At 40.1% G+C, this 17192-nt stretch overlaps 1 protein-coding gene across 3 annotated transcripts in view; it reads right to left on the bottom strand.

Moving 5' to 3' along the window:
* Positions 1 to 280: 280 nt before the first annotated feature.
* Positions 281 to 17192, bottom strand: part of sh2d3ca (SH2 domain containing 3Ca) — a 46413-nt gene continuing 29501 nt past the window's right edge. The window contains exons 3-13 of one of the 3 annotated variants that reach the window (XM_086097582.1): positions 13783 to 13932; positions 12528 to 12805; positions 12213 to 12290; positions 10877 to 11004; positions 10272 to 10644; positions 8568 to 8697; positions 8293 to 8408; positions 7003 to 7174; positions 6813 to 6924; positions 4953 to 5159; positions 281 to 3586 (exon numbers count right to left, since the gene is read on the bottom strand). In XM_086097582.1, the coding sequence (XP_085953708.1) occupies positions 3411 to 3586; positions 4953 to 5159; positions 6813 to 6924; positions 7003 to 7174; positions 8293 to 8408; positions 8568 to 8697; positions 10272 to 10644; positions 10877 to 11004; positions 12213 to 12290; positions 12528 to 12805; positions 13783 to 13932 (1920 nt within the window). In that variant the 3' untranslated portion in view covers positions 281 to 3410. The remainder of the gene's footprint in view (positions 3587 to 4952; positions 5160 to 6812; positions 6925 to 7002; positions 7175 to 8292; positions 8409 to 8567; positions 8698 to 10271; positions 10645 to 10876; positions 11005 to 12212; positions 12291 to 12527; positions 12806 to 13782; positions 13933 to 17192) is intronic. The other 2 variants (XM_086097581.1, XM_086097583.1) reach the window with 2 other exon arrangements.

Here is a 17192-nt window from a genome sequence, read left to right as displayed (position 1 = left end):
GCGGCCCGATTCATCCATTGTGCTTGCTTCTCTCGTTTCTTTTTCGTGTCTACGTTATAGATGTCATCAGTTACTCTGATCTGATGTGTGGAAGACAATTCCAAGCCTATGAGGCTCAACCTTATCAAAGATTCTAAAGAAACAGGAATGTCAGATATCAATGGAAGGAACTTTCCTTCTAAAACAGGATTACCAAGTAGTGTATTCATTGGATTATGAGAGCTTAATTTCCTTCTCCATACTTTTCTTTTGTGGTTATTAAGCTACATTGATTTTGACAGTCTGATGCTAGAATATGGTGGGTCCTCGTGACATTCAGGGGCCAGTTGCGAAAAAGTCAGATCACCTGCTACCCAAAATAAAACTTGACTCCAAATCAATGGTACCGTCTGTGACACAAGCAATCATTTTATTTCAAAAAGAGTGAATTGCTATGTACAATATGTAGAAAAAAAACAAAGCAAACAACAAAAAATATCATACTGTCCTTTCGCCTTTTATTCCACGCAGTCCTCAGGAGCGTCACCGTTTAGTACCCAAAGCAAGTATTCATAAAAACACACACAAATCTTTCTTCCATCATCAGTACTGTGAAAAGGGGACAAACCTAAATCAGTAGGCTTTAGAATATACACAATCAAAATGACCATTTTGGAGCATGTTTGAATGAAGTTCGCCCCCTGCTGGGCTATGATGGAAAATGACTTCTTCTTTTTTGCATGGCCTGTACTGTACAGCTGGACCCCCACAAACGTGTTTCACACAAAGACAAACACTCATGTAAGATCAGACTGAGAATTAATTCACTTGGATTGATACCTGACATGTACATTTGAGTATATTGGCCTATAGAATGCTTATATTTAATTTGGGAGGTAGACAACAAGGAGGGAGGGCAAAACCCCCCAAAAATATTTATCCCGTATTGAAATGGCCGTCGTCCTTTGGCTGAAATTATCACATAGCTCTGAGAGTCAGGTTCAACTCCCTCAGGTGCACATACTTGAAAGATGACATCCACAAGCAGCCAACCGAATGGCATTTGGTAGTATAGGAGCCCATAATTCCTTAAACCATGTGGTACATTAATGGATAAGCTGATATCAGTACTGTATACTTTTGTACACTTGATATGAGTTATGGTGTTCTAGTGCTAGTGTTAGGGATGGGCAGAATAAGTGACCACTGACTGACTGAATTGTGTCAAATACATGGAAGTTACCATTGATGATCTTAAAATCTATGGAAAGTCTATCTAAACAAGTTTGCTGTCTTAAACAGTGTACACGCAAAGATATAACCACGACAAATTTGAGCATTTACCCCAATGTCAGATTCTAAAGTTTCAGGGTATGGGGCGATTGAACCGGCGCTGCGACCACGTCTTCGGTTTTGGGAGGGCAGAGTGTTACCAGTGAGCTAACATCCTGGGTCAGCGACAGCGCTCGGCACCTTATTTGAATGCTCAGGAAGTGAGTTACATAAGCTGAACTACTTAAAAAATTGCTGGGACAAAAACTCACATTTTTTGGTCTAAACTCCGTGATTGTGGCGTGAAGCAGAACGATAGCCAATTAGGAAATACCATTCAAGCCAACTCTGTTGCAAATAGAGGAGCGGCCGTTTGTGTTGAGTGTTTGGATTTCGTGTCTCACAAGTAATTCAACACAATACAATTACAATTAAAAGAGTTTTACATTTACCGTATAATCAACAGATTTGCTAACAGTTAGCCTAGCATCAAGCTACAGCCGTCATCTGGATTAGGGCAGTAGATTCACACTTGTTGAAAATATTGTATTGTTATGTGTGGTGTGTTGTGTTGGAGAGCCTCGAGTACACCACACACGATAAACTGAGTTAGCTAGCAAACACTTGCTAATTATTTCCTTGTCATGTTAGGGGTCTCTCACATTAAGATGTTAAAAATCATTGTGTGTCTACTCTGCTTTATGACCGACAGCATTCTTTTCATTATTCTGCTTAATACAAACAGAAGTTCAGAAAATGAACAGAGATTAATTGATTTTCCCTATATTAAGATGAAAGAAATCTAGTCAAATGCCCATCCCTATAGCTACCATTATCACAAGCTAAGTATCCTGAGAGTATTCGTGTAATGCTGAAAAAATGAAGGGAATATGAAATCATCACAATGTAACCTCGCAGATCAGTCACACTTGTGGGTTTCATCCTGCATCAGTCAATATTCCTGGCTAGTTGGGAGTTTTTTTTTTTTGTAGTGGCCTCTCCACATAGAAGTTGATCAGTTAGAGCAAGTCCTCCAGGACGACATATCAAGAGTTTGACCAATTAAATTTTATAATCAATATTTCATTGAAGGAGTTGGTTTTAAGTGTTCCAGTGATTTGATTTGAGCAATCTGTAATCCTCAAGACATTTTTTCTTAAATTCATTTCAAACTGGGTGCATTCAAGAAGCAATATAGTGTTTTATAAATGACTAATCTGTTTCACAAGGTTCATTCAGAACCTTTCATATTAGTTATTAAAGAAATGCTAACGTCCGTTTCTAAGGCTGGGCATGATATGCCAGTAGTCAATCAATTTTGTCGATTTTTGATTGATCTAGCTTTTGATTATTTTCCAAATTGACGCAAAAAAGGCAGTGTTGATGTTCATGCACAACATAGGCATTGAAAACAGGAGTACAGAACAGACAAAAAAATTCCCCCGATACATAAAGTAATAATAATCATGAATTTATCCAAACTCATTCATTAATTGTCATGTTTTATGTTGTAAGTGAACCATCACCTAAAGATTTAAAGTAACCTTGCCTCACTTACCTCGCTTTTAGCAACATTTAGCGCACAGCTTCAAGCAAACGTGAGTCTGTTTTCAACTTTTACTTCTTCATTTGTGATGCATGTATTAATGAGTGGCTGATCCATATTTGATGCGACTGCTCCATCTTGAATACGCTTTTATGACTCCTTCCCACAAGGTTTGAGAAGCCGAATGCCCTGAACGGATGGAGCTCCTCTAAAGAATAAATAAGAAATCAAGGAATGTTCACATGATTTACACGCACGCACACACAGAAAGACATATACATTATGATGTCATTCAAATGTTAGCAGTCATTTCTACTACAGTGTGAGACAGCAGGGAAGAATCTGTGTGTGCGGAGAAAAGCCAAACTCTGCAGATTGACCTTCAGGGGACACCATACTCATCTTGTCTCCTCTTGTGGACATTTTAGGAATGAGTGAGGACGTCCACAGTTTGTGAGTGCACGTTGTGTAGCAAGTGACATCGCGCTGTACTTTTAGCTGCCTCTCCACTCACAGTGGTCCACCCGCACTCTTCCATTTTTGGCCATGCAAGACAAGACCACTTGGGAGTGGTAAGTGCAGATGCAAGGAGTCTTTGTTGGGATAATGGTCGCTATAGCTCGCTGTGGCGCAACGGAGGCTCCAGCTTGTGCGAGAGGGCGGTGAGGACCTTGTCGAACTTCTCGTAGCGCTCCAGCTGGCTGCCCTCGGAGCCGCGGCAGCCCCACAGCAGACGCATCTGGAACTCCGTCTGGAAGATCTCGTGGATGTCGGCTTGTACCTGGAACCCTGCACAGTAGGGCGAAGAAGAGGAAGAGGAGTTGGATTTATTCTGCGGGTCCAAGCGACCAATTACGCCTTAGCTTTGCTGGTCAGGATCTGCAAGGCCTTCTCTGCTGGCCTAAACACTATTAAATGTGGGTAGAATAGCCAACATTGTACTCAAGTAAAAGTAACTTTACTTTTGAATGACTTGAATTAAGTAAAAAGAAGTCCTACAAATAATTTCTCTAGAGAGCAAAAAGTGGTATTGTACATCCAGGTGAAGCCTGAAGTGTTCTGCCATCACAGGCATTTTTTCCTCTGTTGTACTGGTACTGTCATGCTATGTAAAAATGTGCCACTTTGAAAACACATACATCCCCAATGGTGACGTTAGACTGGTGGAGCAGAGTCATGTGACCAAAGTCTCTTTGACAAGGCAAAACAAATAACAGGCAGTAATTTATAGATGAAAAGTACAAGTGGCAAACAGAATGTATCTCGGTATAATGGAGTAAATAATAATAATAATAAAAATAATACAAAAAAAAATAATAAAATACTCAAGAAAAGTAAAAAAAATTTAATTTTACAAATACAATTTATTTGGAAAGTTACTTAAATAAATATAATAGAGTATATGTAACATTTTATTATCCACCTTTGAGAACTGACATACATTTACAACCTAAATTAATAGTTGTTCTATGATTTTCTTTTTTTCTTTTTTTTGTCCAATCAGATTGCAGGCTCATTGTGTTGCTATGCCAGTCTAATCTGCCCACGGCCTTCAAAATCAGTAGTCTGCTTATGGGACTTGAACTATTATCAAAGAAACTGCTTCTTTCACCAATCAGATTTCAGATTCATCCTCACAGTCGCGCGACAATTGTTTTCCATCGTTTGATTGGTTGGTCCGAGCAAAACTTCTTCCAGCCAAATGTACAACCGCTAATCTCAAAATTGAATCCATTCAATAATCAGCATCTCTGGTTACTACGACTTATTTTACGGTTTTGTTACATAATAAATATTGATTCTGATCTGCTCCAGACGATGCACGTAGCACAGTTGCCTGCTGGTAAATTGTGTTTTTCTATAGTATTAATTGCTTTTATAATTATTGTATATAGTAGGGAATTACTGTATAATACAGGTACATGCAAAATAGCTTTGTGCTAAAAGCACAATCTAATAAAATGCAAAGCAAGCGCTATACAACTTATTCTCAATCTATTTAGTCACCCTGATTAACCAGGGTTAACAGGTTTAATGGCTTAATGATCAATACGGTGAACGATCAATTGCTAATCATGGCAACAAATACATGCTGTGACTGCCTAGCGAGTCCAAACAGTTCAACGCAGCCATCCGCATGTAACCATCTACATACCCTGCAATTTGCTCTCCACATTGCTCCTGTAGATCCCCCCATGATGCGCGATGGTGCGAGCCGCTTCCAGGTGGTGCATGACTACGTCCACGCCCACCTCGGCGCTCTCCCACGGCTCCGGCACCTCTCCGAGAGCCAGGCCTCGCTCCAGCAAAGATAGGACGGGGATGGTGTGCGGGAAAGTGGTATTGGAAACCACGCTGGACTCTGAAAGCAAAGAAAAAAAAATATTTAAATGAGAATTTCGCATTTGGGACAAATGTGCTACAACAGATCCAGAAGGTGGCACTTTGGTGAAAATAAAAATGTGTTACAGTTCATTTTTCCAGTAGGGATTTAAGTGCTAAATTCATGTATGTCTCAATCGTTATAGCACTTTTTTTGCACTAATTTCTTGAATGTGTCCTCCTACCCCATCTCCCTGCAGCTGGGCTCTGTGCCCAAAGGAATCATTGTGAGGGTGACTTACTATTGTGAACGTGGGCATTTCTGCAATATGACACCTCTTGGATTTTTGCTTTCATCCAGTGATTCTCAAAATGTGGTACGTGAGCTCCCTCTAGCGGTACGAGAAGGAACAGTGAATTAAATGCTCAAACTGCACGTTACAATCAATCTTTAAGGACAGTTGTTCAGTTAGCTATAACTTTTAAGTACAATACATTTGCAATTCATATTTTAAAACAGTTTGTTTGTCTATTTCGCTACAATGATTATTTAACTTATGAGTAATCATTTTAAATTGAATTATTATTTAAGTACAGTGCAGTGTTAATGTTCAAACTTAAAAACTAGGCAATTTTTGAAGTCGTATAAAACACAATGCGAGTCAAGTTGAAGTCTATTAATCAATGATGTCCCTGATTTTAAGCATTAAAATATAAACATTTCTCTATTCCACTGTTTCTATTTCACTTGTGCTTTTATTGTAGTTGAGGATAGACTTGCAGATTTGCAAGCAATTGTGCTGCCAGTCTCATATTCGGTTAACTCGTTACAACAAGTGTCGTGTTAAGTGCGTGTGGTGATTTGAATAACATTCTCATTAGCATACAGCCGTTGCCCGTGCATTACAACATTTTGCCGAATATGATGGAGCTTCACTTTGCACCACTGCCCTCGTTCCTCTCCACCAGTCCCGTGGTCCCTCCGGCATGAATATTTTAAGATGAGATATAATCAAAATACTGTAGCTGCAGCTAGCACGGCTATCAACTGTACATGGGCCGATTACTGGTTTGACAGTTTACTTGATTATAACAAAGTCAAGGTTTCAATAACAGCTAATAATGGCTGTCACTACTAATGACCTCTTTTTTGTTGTTGTTGTTGAGGGGATTCTAAGCAGGGCACGATATGATTGGCTGCCTGCAGAGTTGAGTAAATGAGCTTAATCTTTGAAATTGTTACACGTAGGGAAGGAGGAGGGAAGGAAAAAATGAAAGGGACACTTCATGCACAGATGCATTTCCCCCTGTGCATTGCCATTAAAAAAGCAGGTACTAGTTAGCCCCAAGGACAACACAAGTAGCCCACGGGTCTGTTTTAAAAAATAGCTCACCCATGATAGGACACTGTGACTTATTAAAACGAATTAAAACAAAAGAACGTTAACATATATTTATGAATTACAATTTAACATTAATTAGTAAATTTAATGAATTAAATGAATTAATTAATTTAACATGTCTATTCTATAGTTTGTTTAAAAATAAAATATTTGTATTTATCCAAATGTTTCAAACTAGCAACTGCTGGTCTCATCCACCATTTTGTTTTTCTAGTCTCGTAACCTCAGATCACAAAGACTGTATTTTTTTAGGTGGTACTTGGGTATCAAAAGTTTGAAAACCACTTTACCTTTGCCATCATTCAAATTCTTCAGGAAAGGTTTGAGCTTCTTCTCATACAGGATGGCACCTTCTGTGTGTCTCTGGCGTAACGTCACCCACGTCTGCTCCAGCCGGGAAATCTGAGGCGTCATCACAAACGCGTCAGAGGAACGTACAATAATACCCCAACGATGGAAAGCAAACCATGTTCATCTTACCTGTGGCAGCTCCAAGGCCCTCATCACAGCGGCAAAGCCAAACATGTTGCCCAGGTTGCTCTTCAGCTCGGCCGCCAACTGGATGGTTTTATGGAGCAGGGCCGCCCGCTCTTCGGTGCTTCCCGTGCAGCCCAGCAGGTCCACGGCCGTCATGATTGACATGGTGTAGAACCTGAGTGAAGAATGTTGGAATGTCATTCGGGAAATTTCCATCACTGGGAAAAAGGACATCATTGAATCATTTGAATTCCGACACTAATTACTTTACTCAATCTCTTTTTACATAGCACTTGCCATGAAACTGAAGGTTAAGGGAGAGACTTTCACATAAATTGCACCTTCGGTTTTTATCAAGCCATCTATCAGTGATGTGAAGCACGTAACATTTAGCACAAGAAGTAAGGCAACGTGTGCTTCCTAGATATTTTTTTTGCAAAAAAAAAAAAAGTTATACTGTGGGAAAGACTATTAATTTCCCTTTTAAATGATGTCACATATGTAAGCAACATGAATTTGTGGGATGAAGCAACAACCACAAAACCCACAGAATTGAAGAAGAAAAATGAGCAAATAATGAGAATATGATGATAACATTTATGTGCAGTTTACTGTAGATATGAAATTCCCTCAAATATTATAACACTGTGCAAAAAATCAAAGACAAGCTCATGGACATAATGTAATGATATGAGAGCTTACCAACGTTATTTCTATGTCACTCATATACTTAGGTTTTGAATTTTCTCATAGAGACAATGGCAAGTTTACTTTATTTATTTAGCATTTATTTGTACAAACTACTGACATACTTGGGAAAAATAGCGTTAGTGTCACTCCATAAATCACAGCCAGTAAGCTCTTTAACTCTCTTCAACACAGACATCTCCAGAGGTTTATTATCGGCCGCATAACATTGAGGCGTGATCAAAAGAGTGTCGACTGGAAAGCTAACGAGCGGAAAAGACACCGTCTCCACTCTCCACATAAGACTCAAAAGAGAACTAAATTATAACATCTAATCAGACTGCACACTTTAATTGGGCAGAGAAACTGTTTAGTCGGTGCTGCTGTGTTGGTTAGCAACAGAGTTCAAATGGGTTCAGCAGCAATCTCTTTGCCGTACAGTGACCGCTAAACCCAATTTTTAGCTAGCGAGAGAGAGAGACAGAGAGACAGAGAGACAGACAGAGACAGAGACAGAGACAGAGACAGAGACAGAGACAGAGACAGAGACAGACAGAGAGAGAGAGAGAAAGAAAGGCGGAAGTATTGAAGTAGAAGACGGCGCACCTCTCCAGTAGGTCAAGTCTCAGCTGGTGTCCGTGAGGTAGTGTGAGCAACTCCAAGCCTGAGGACACTCCCATCATTCTTTGCATATCTGCGTTGACACCCAGTATTCTTGCAATCTGCCCAAGAGGGTGGGAGAAAAAAAGGATATCTATTGTATTTTGTGCATTGCGTGAATGATGACATATCCATTCATCCATTTTGTATACCGCTTGTCATTAGTAATGCGGATAGGAAATCAAGTTATGAACACTACGTGCTCGTGTGTGTTTATGTACCGTGCAGTCCACCAAGGTGATGTGTTTTGCCGCCGTCCTTGCATCCACTTCAGCCAGTAGCTCTTTCACTCTCTTCAGCACAGACATCTCCAGAGGTTTATTGTCGGCCGGCATGATGCAAGACTCATACCTGCGTAGGAAACGTTCAAGTGAACAACGGTAAACCACCTGAAAACGATTTCACATTTAACAAAGATTCCAGTTGAATCTGACATGTGGTCACTCCACAATGATGTGTGCATGACAGTCTGTTTCAGTCCCTTTATCTTATCCCCCCCCCCCCCAGCTAAAAATACATGTACAAAATACCTTTGTGTGACGTATCAATAATTCCTTTAGAATGTCACATTAGTCTTCTGGAAGGGCTAAGATAGTGGTCATTCTCTCTCTTTATTACAGCCACTGGTGCACCCGAGCAGCATGTTTTTTTACAAGCTTTATCGGGCATGTCGTCCTGGGGTATTTTATTCTAAGTGTGGTAAAATACAGCATCCGCAGTATCTGTGGCCAGAGGACAAAGCCTCGCCTCGGGCTGCTCAACACTGGAACCAAAGGGCAGCTACATTTTGCTCTCATTGACACCAGTATGTCGCAGTTCCTGGTTTAAAAGAGCTCGATTCAGTAACATTAAGCTCACGTTTCTGCCTAGGTCATAATTAATATACAGTATGTGGTAACTTATGTCACACTGCTCACATTAAGACAGTAGAATTATGGGTCCCAAGCATGTTGGGGCCTCCGTGAACACCTAACGACCAACATTTTATGTCTAAATTTTCTAGCAAAACCTCCAGTTGACACTATAATGTAATGTGTGCCTTATTTCATAGACAGGCACACATGCGCTTGGCGTAAACATTTGGCACATCTTCATTTTCGTGCTATGGCAACTTTAGTTTACTGTGTTTGGGAATTTTGTCCTAACTGGTGGATTGAGGATGTTTTTCTATGACAGACCTCTGGCGCATTGGGTGATAGAAAGCAGACTAGACTTTAGACCAGGTGAAACCAGGTCTAAGTTGTGCCACAAATGGTGTGACGCGATTTTGGTAGTTTCTGTGTGGTGGATGTAATTACAGTAGATTTCATTCAAAAATATGACTTGCATTATTATTATTATTATTTGTTAAGATTAATGTATTTTTACCACATATTTTCTCTTACAAGTATTGTGAAGCATTTATTCTGTGAAAGGGAGTGTCACTCATGCTCTTATCGCAAGATGGCAACTGGAATGTTTTTGCGATTGAACTTTGCTTGACCTTGAAACGTTCAGTGCTGAAGAAAAACATGTCTACATTATTATCTGCACGATGATTTGTTTGCTTTGAAGCTGCTGTTGTGTGTGTATGCCCCCTCCCTTAGAATAGCAGCTTCCATGTAAAATCAATAATAAGATGGGGAGCGGCGAAGTGTGTTCAGAGTGGAAAGGAGACAAACCCATTTATTTTTGTCTTTTTTTTTTTTACAATTCCATTTCTAACAACGTCAGTCTATGAAAATGCCAAAAGAAAGAGAACTCCACCCATGTGCACAGCTAGGCGTGCAAATAGGGCCCAATATGTAGATTTTTTTTTTGAAGGGTAAAATATTTATCAGAAAGAATCTCTATCGCAATGTTACAGCATATTTTGATGTCAGTTCTTGCTCAGAACGAGTGCAAAGTAAAAAAGAGAAACTCCTTCAAACGAGTTAATCGCATACCTGGACGGCCGGAACAAGGAAGCGGTCTCCACCTGAGGAGCGCTGCTCATCCCGTCTCCTTCCCCCCTCACGCCCTCGATCCTCCCCTCCTCCACCCGCAACCGCTCCACGTAGCTCTTGGTGGGAGGTTTGGGGGGCCCGGCCGGGCAAGGTCTGAGGTCGCAGTAGCTGCCCGCTGTTTCGGAGGAGTGCGATTGGAGAGCGGGATGATGGGCGGGAGACGAGTGGGCCGAGTGAGAGATGTTGGCGGGATGCTCCGGGGGGTTGTTGCTGGAAGAGGGGCTAAGTTGAGGGTCGCTGGAACGCCGTGTGACGGGGGAAGAGGGCACCACGGCCAGGACCCGCCCACCTGAGTGGGCTCTCTGTCTGGTGACTGGAGAAGAGAGAAGTCCCTTTAGGTTATATACAGTAAAGGAAGAAAGTCATTCTAAAAAAAGAGTAATTTCAACATATAACCTAATTCTAGTAACCTTTTATTCTGGATAAGACGTCTTTATTTACTGATATACGATCGAGTTATGTAATTATAAGAATCGGATTCTATTGAAATGCAGGCCATATTTTGCCACTGTTTTAGAGATGAAGGCAGATTTGAATTGACTTACTTGCACAGTATGCAGGAGACATGGGCGTCTCTCCGACAGGCGATAAAGGGCAGCGGTACTCTTGGATCTGGTCCATGCTCATCGCGCAGTTCCTCATTGCGTCTTTGTGGTGGTGGATGGTGGAAGGGCTGCAAAAGCAATCGTACGTGTTAAAAATCCTCAGGGATGGATTTCCATGTTGTGATGGCTGGGGGTAGTGTCACATGACAGGAAGGGGTGTGGTTAGCGGTGCTTATTAGGGAGAGAAGATGCATTTTTAGTTGGTGTGACCTTGGTGAAAGTTCTCTACCTGATCTGGTTAGGAGTCCATTTTTTCCCCCTCTTTTTTTGATGGTGTGAAATGTTGCCAGTCAGTAGTTTGATTAACGATGCAAAATTTAAATGTATTGTATTGTATTGTACTTTATTAAAGCACGCAGCAATAGAATGCATCCTGATTACTTCATTGTGCGGCTCCTTCTGGTGTGTCCTTCTTGGCCACTAGGGGGCAGTATAATACAGACATATGGATTGGCTATGCACAAGGGAGACGTTCACAGCTGCTCAGGAAGCTGCAGTAATATTAGTTGCTTTTGGCAGAAGATAAAGTCATAATATAATAAGATAAATAAAGATAATATATGCCCGCAAGTATTACAACATTTGTGTGCACTTTTGTGTTAAAAAAAAAAGGTTTAAAAACAAAACACAAACTTATTATAGAAGTCAGGTGTAAATCGGTGGAATTGCAGAAATGATAGACCTTTTGGTACGTATTTATGCATATGTATAACCTATTACTGGTATTAATATGAAATAAGTTAATATGAAATATGAGATGTCATAACACGTAATGTAAAGTCATACAGGTAACAGCATACAGACTAGATATTTTTTTTTACTTAAAAAGAAAATATGCTATTGTAACATCACATATATTCTTAGTTGAAAACAAACAATCCCCCAAAAATAGTAAAATAAAACAAAAAATAAAAATTGATTGAAGTTTTATACTATGTTACAGGGTCAAAGCTAAAAATTTGTAGAGGATAATTCTAAATATCAAAATTCAGATGTTGGCTCTCTATGAAGGTGCACAATGTGGTGCTGATCCGCATTATGATCCATTTTGCCTTGGTGAAAGCCTGCCATTATTGTTTAGTGCAATTTCCAGCACTTCAAAAAGGCAACATTACAATATACATTGTCTTAGTGGAGACAAAGTTGGGTGGTCCATCTGAAATTCATTCGACACACTTGGAGGACGTGCTGATGAGGTGAAGGGACTGTAGGGATGTGGCAGGTGTACTAGTTCTACACACTTGTGTTTCACACATACATATGATACACACACCACCTGCATTTGGGCACAGGTTGCGGCTGAGGTTCCGGCGGTGCCGCTGGTGTCTCAACTGGACTGGGGCTGTCTGAGTCACTGATTGCGTGTGTAACAAGAAGCAATAAAATGAAACAATGGCTAAAATGAGGAGACATGAAATGAGAGTTTACACGAGGCTACAGAAAGTAAAAACTCTGAAACCGCTGGCTTTAGCCACAGGCCCATTTACCTGCCTGTTAAGTAGAAGCACCTGTGACTAAGGCCAATCTGTGGTAGGGTTTTTACTGCCTGGACCTGGATTCCCCAACCTTGGGCATCAGTTTCAGGGCTCACCTGTGAGGCATCATCTTCTCCGTCGTGAGCCCGTCCATCATGGTGACGCTGCGTCTCTTGATGTACGCTCCCCTCTGATTGGACGGCGAGTAGACGCAGCCGTGCTTGCTGCCCGAAAGAGCGAAGGTGGCCTCCAGGTAGCGCAGCGGCAGGGTTCGGCTCACCGGGCAGTATATGTGGACACCGCTGGACTGCGAGATGGCTTTGCGCTGACTTGCGTAGTAGCGCACCAGCTCCTGGACCGAGTCGAAGCTTTCCGACTCCAGGACATACTGCACCTAATATTGAGCAAATGTGAATATTCACCTTCACTGATCTCATGGCTTATTTATTTGTCATTTTTATACATTAACTCATTCAAACCCAAAAACATGTAAACCCGTTTTTTTAATACTTTGTCCTTCACCCCCCAAAATGAATTTACACGTCTTATGTTTTTAATGCAAAAGCATAGCGAAGGCTTTGATGCAGCTTCTGACATGAAGAGGTGGCTTAAGGCAATGGTAGTTATTTAAAAAAAAATGGCCAGCAGGTGGCAGCACAGTATAAGAGATCAGCCAAGGCCATGTTGCAACAAGCTCTTTTTGCCAATGTTTTCACCAGGAATGTGAAAATGGATGAAAGTGAGCTATATTCCAATAATAATTGCTGCAAATGGAAACAGATAGAAATAAAACATTTTTTTTCTTCTAAATTTTTAGGGGAAAATGTTTTAAAAAATAAAGAAATAAAACATTTTACTCACCCACATACCAAAAAAAAAAAAAAAAAAAAAAAAAAAGCAATGATGATGACATTACCGAATGAACAATACTGAGCTCTTTAAAAAAAATATATAATAAAATATATATAATAATAAATAAAATGTTCCTCATGAAAGAAAGACTCTAATCTTTCTTTTCCATGTTCCATGTTTTTATAGCAATAGAACACAATATTTTGTGGGCCTTGCAAAATCTGTCAAAATCCAGTAAAACAGCAGGGAGTGAAGGGGATTGCTTCAGTAAAAAATTAAAGAGTTCATCACTGGGGATTTAAGAAAAATGCTAAAAAACAAAGAAACAAAAAAACCTGTACATATGATTAAGTCATGATTCACATTTTTTGGCAACACAGCTTTTATACAATTGTACTAAATAACTAATGAATAAGTAGCAAATAAACTAACTGACTACCTAGCTAATTCAGTATAGATCACATCTTGTAGCTGAGACCATAACAAGTTGACATTGGCGTTGAAGTCGAGTACGAGTACCTTGGTGTCGCTGGATTTGACCAGGACTTTGCCGATCTTGAAATGCAGCACCTCGTTATCCCACCGACAGGTCAGCACGTAGTCACTCACGTTGATGAGCGAGTCACGCACCAGGAAGTCTCCGTGATGCTGCACCAGAGTCTCTGACACCTTCACAGAAGACATACGGGATTTGTATTGACATTAATTCTGTGGAAGTTGATACAAGTTAACGCTTGGTTTCTTGAAGAAAAAAAAGTATATTAAACACAAAAAACGAACTTCATTCTTGTCTCTAGACTGTGATCATTAATCTGAAGAGTCTCTCAGTATATAAATTGAATAAACTAAAAAGTACAAGATAGGTTGCAAGGCTTAAAGACCAAGAGCCACACTTATTCTACATCGTTCGTCAAAGTGTCGTGTTTTTAAATCATTTTTGGACAGCTGAATAATGGGAATCCGGTCCATCAGGATTAATTACAACAATGCCTAAGGACATTTTTGTGTTGCACAACGACAGAAAAAGCTGCCAAAATGCTGTACAAGCTGGCGGAGACAAATAAGGTGCCAGCAGCGACTGCTGACTGAGAAAAACCTTTTTTCCCAGTAGAAATCTATTGTGTTCAGTATTATTGGGGAGCAGGGGGGGGGGGGGGGGGAGCACTTTGTTTTGAATATAAATGAAGACGAGCAATCCATAAATGTAATATTTCTGTCACGGTGGGTGAAGCAGCCTAAGGCCTAAGAGTAAACAAAAACAAGTGTTCAATATTTTAAATAAAAAAAAGAAGAAAAAAAAAGAGAGTGATATTTTAAAGCAGAATAGGTGCCTGCAGAGATGTTAAACTGTAAACGCGCTCACACAACATCACCAGCAGGGGGCAGTAAAAACATAGATCAAATATATATACCAAAAAAATAATACAACGCCACAATGCTGCACTACACCATTGATTAAAAAAAAAAAAAAAAGTACCATAAATTGAGGTAGCTGTAAAGAGATTATTTCATGTTAACATCTAAATTGGGAACCCAGTGGACAAATGGTTAGCATGTCTGCCTTCACACTTCTCAGGTCCCGGGTTCCAATCCCGACTCAGACCCCCTTTTGTGTGGAGTTTGCATACTTTCAGAGTGCTTGTTTTTTTTTTTCCCCAGCTTCCTCGCGCATTCAAAATGCATGTTCAGTTTAATCGGCACAGTAAATCAAGGGTCGGCAACTCACGTGATCAAGGGCCAATTTTCAATCAGGTAAAAAATGTGTTATATTGTTTATTTAAAATATTTTAGAAAGTTTATTTTAACAATAAATAAAAATACTTTGTTCATGTTATTTACAATTTATATAATGTTAACCAATTATTTAATAAAATAAAGAAAAACACAGTAAATCTTTATTCATTTATTATTTTTACTCATAATCCTATTTCATTATTTAGATTAATGAATCCATTACAGTACAATTATTTAATGAGACAAATTCTCCAAAAAAAAAAAAAAAAGATAATACATGGATGAATGGAAGACCAACTATATAGAACTTAATAGAGGGAAGTAGTGTCATGTAAGTGGCATACTAGAAAGCCACTACAGAGTAGATTTGTATGTGTGTGCGTGTGTTTGTGTGCGTGCGTGTGTGTGGTAGACAGAGTGCTTCGAGTTCCCACTAAGTTTACACTGGGACAGCTCCATGAATAATGTATAATATGCAAAATGGGGGGAAAAACCCAGACAGTTTAATTGGGTGAGTGTCTGTGGACGAGACACCAGCTACACCTTCCACGTGTGGGTGCATCTCAGTACATAATGTGTGTGTGTGTGTGTGTGTGTGTGTGTGTGTGTGTGTGTGTGTGTGTGTGTGTGTGTGTGTGTGTGTGTGTGTGTGTGTGTGTGTGTGTGTGTGTGTGTGTGTGTGTGTGTGTGTGTCAGTGGCGTGCGAAGTGCACTAAATGTTTGGCTCTCTGAACAGGGTTGGCAGTTGCGGATAGAGCATTTTCCAAGATGATGCCCCTTCAAAATACGCATTCATCCAAAATCGGCAGTGGACATGATCCGAAATATTAATACAAATATAATGGCCCCGGGGCCACCACCCCATTGCACCCTCCCTGCGCACGCACCTGGTGAGTTTGCGGCCAGCTGCAAAATCCAATTGCACATGTGAGCGCTGCGTACATCTGTCTGCTTGGCACCGCGTCCCTCTTTGTGAACACTAAAGTCAATCCCGCAGAGCCGAGAGAGCGATGATGCGAGTCATTAATCGGTGTCATCCAGTGTTTGCGCTGCTAAAAAGCCGCTCAAGTGAGCGCTTAAATAGCACGGCCGCTTGAAAGACACATCAACCCACACTTTAATCTGCTTTAATTACCTCTGCCAAGGTAGCTTTCATCAGCATGGGTTTGTTTATTGAGCACAATTCTCTTGTCTACAGTTTTTACGACAAAATGGATTATGATACTAGGTTTTCTTCTAGTGATGTCGTACCAAACAAGTCCTATCCATCCACTCATTTTTTTCATAGCACTGATCCTCATTAGGGCTGCAAGTGAGCTGTAGCCTATCCCACCTGACTTGAGTGAGAGGCAGGAGTACACCCTGGACTGGTTGCAACAAGGGCTACTGTTGGCATGCTCATTTTTGTTAACTCTCGGCAGATATCCCATACGGATCCGATTTGTATCCACATTTGGTAAAAGCCTACTTTCCATGAGATTAATACAAAAAAACGGAATGATGTCACTTAAACTATGAAGCCTTGACAAATCTGTTTGACTAATCACTCCAAATGGTATTTGATCAGTATGCTTTGCGCCGCGGTTGATTAAATGGAAAAATATCAATAGTGAGTAGAGTTCCGTTGGTGCCATGGTGGGCAAGGTATGGCTCGTGGGCCACATACGGACCACTCTATTCTTTCATTTTTGTCCGAGTCAGCATTTACAATATGAAGAGTCAAAAAAATAAATTGCATTCATTTTGATGTTCTTCACCTATAATTGTTAAGTTAGATATATTTTAAAAAGTATTGATTTAAGAATTTTTTATCTCAATAATCTCACTTAATAATTCACAAACGGAATTATGATTTAATTACTCAAACTATTAGTAAAATAAAAAATACATGATTTAAAAAATCTCAGTATCTCTATTAAATAAAAAAATGACAATTCATTATAAAATTTCAGTAATGGTTCTACATATTTTATATCTAACTTTTTGTTATTATTATTCCTCATCTGCATTTGATTTGGTGCATCTCTCCATTTAAAAATCAACTGTGGCCCTTGACTACAAAAGTTTGCCCATCCTAGCACAGGCAAATACAGAACAGCCGCTCAGTTATTTATGTTGCAGCTGATAATAGTGTTGGCTGATGTATGCACTCTAAAAACTCTTATTCTTTTTACCCCCCCCCCCCCCCCCCCCCA

This window comes from Leptonotus elevatus, chromosome 15 (assembly GCF_054856555.1).
Source record: "Leptonotus elevatus isolate MCC_2025b chromosome 15, RoL_Lele_1.0, whole genome shotgun sequence".
Classification (NCBI taxonomy): Eukaryota; Metazoa; Chordata; class Actinopteri; order Syngnathiformes; family Syngnathidae; genus Leptonotus; species Leptonotus elevatus.
This window is presented reverse-complemented; position numbering and strand designations above follow the sequence as displayed.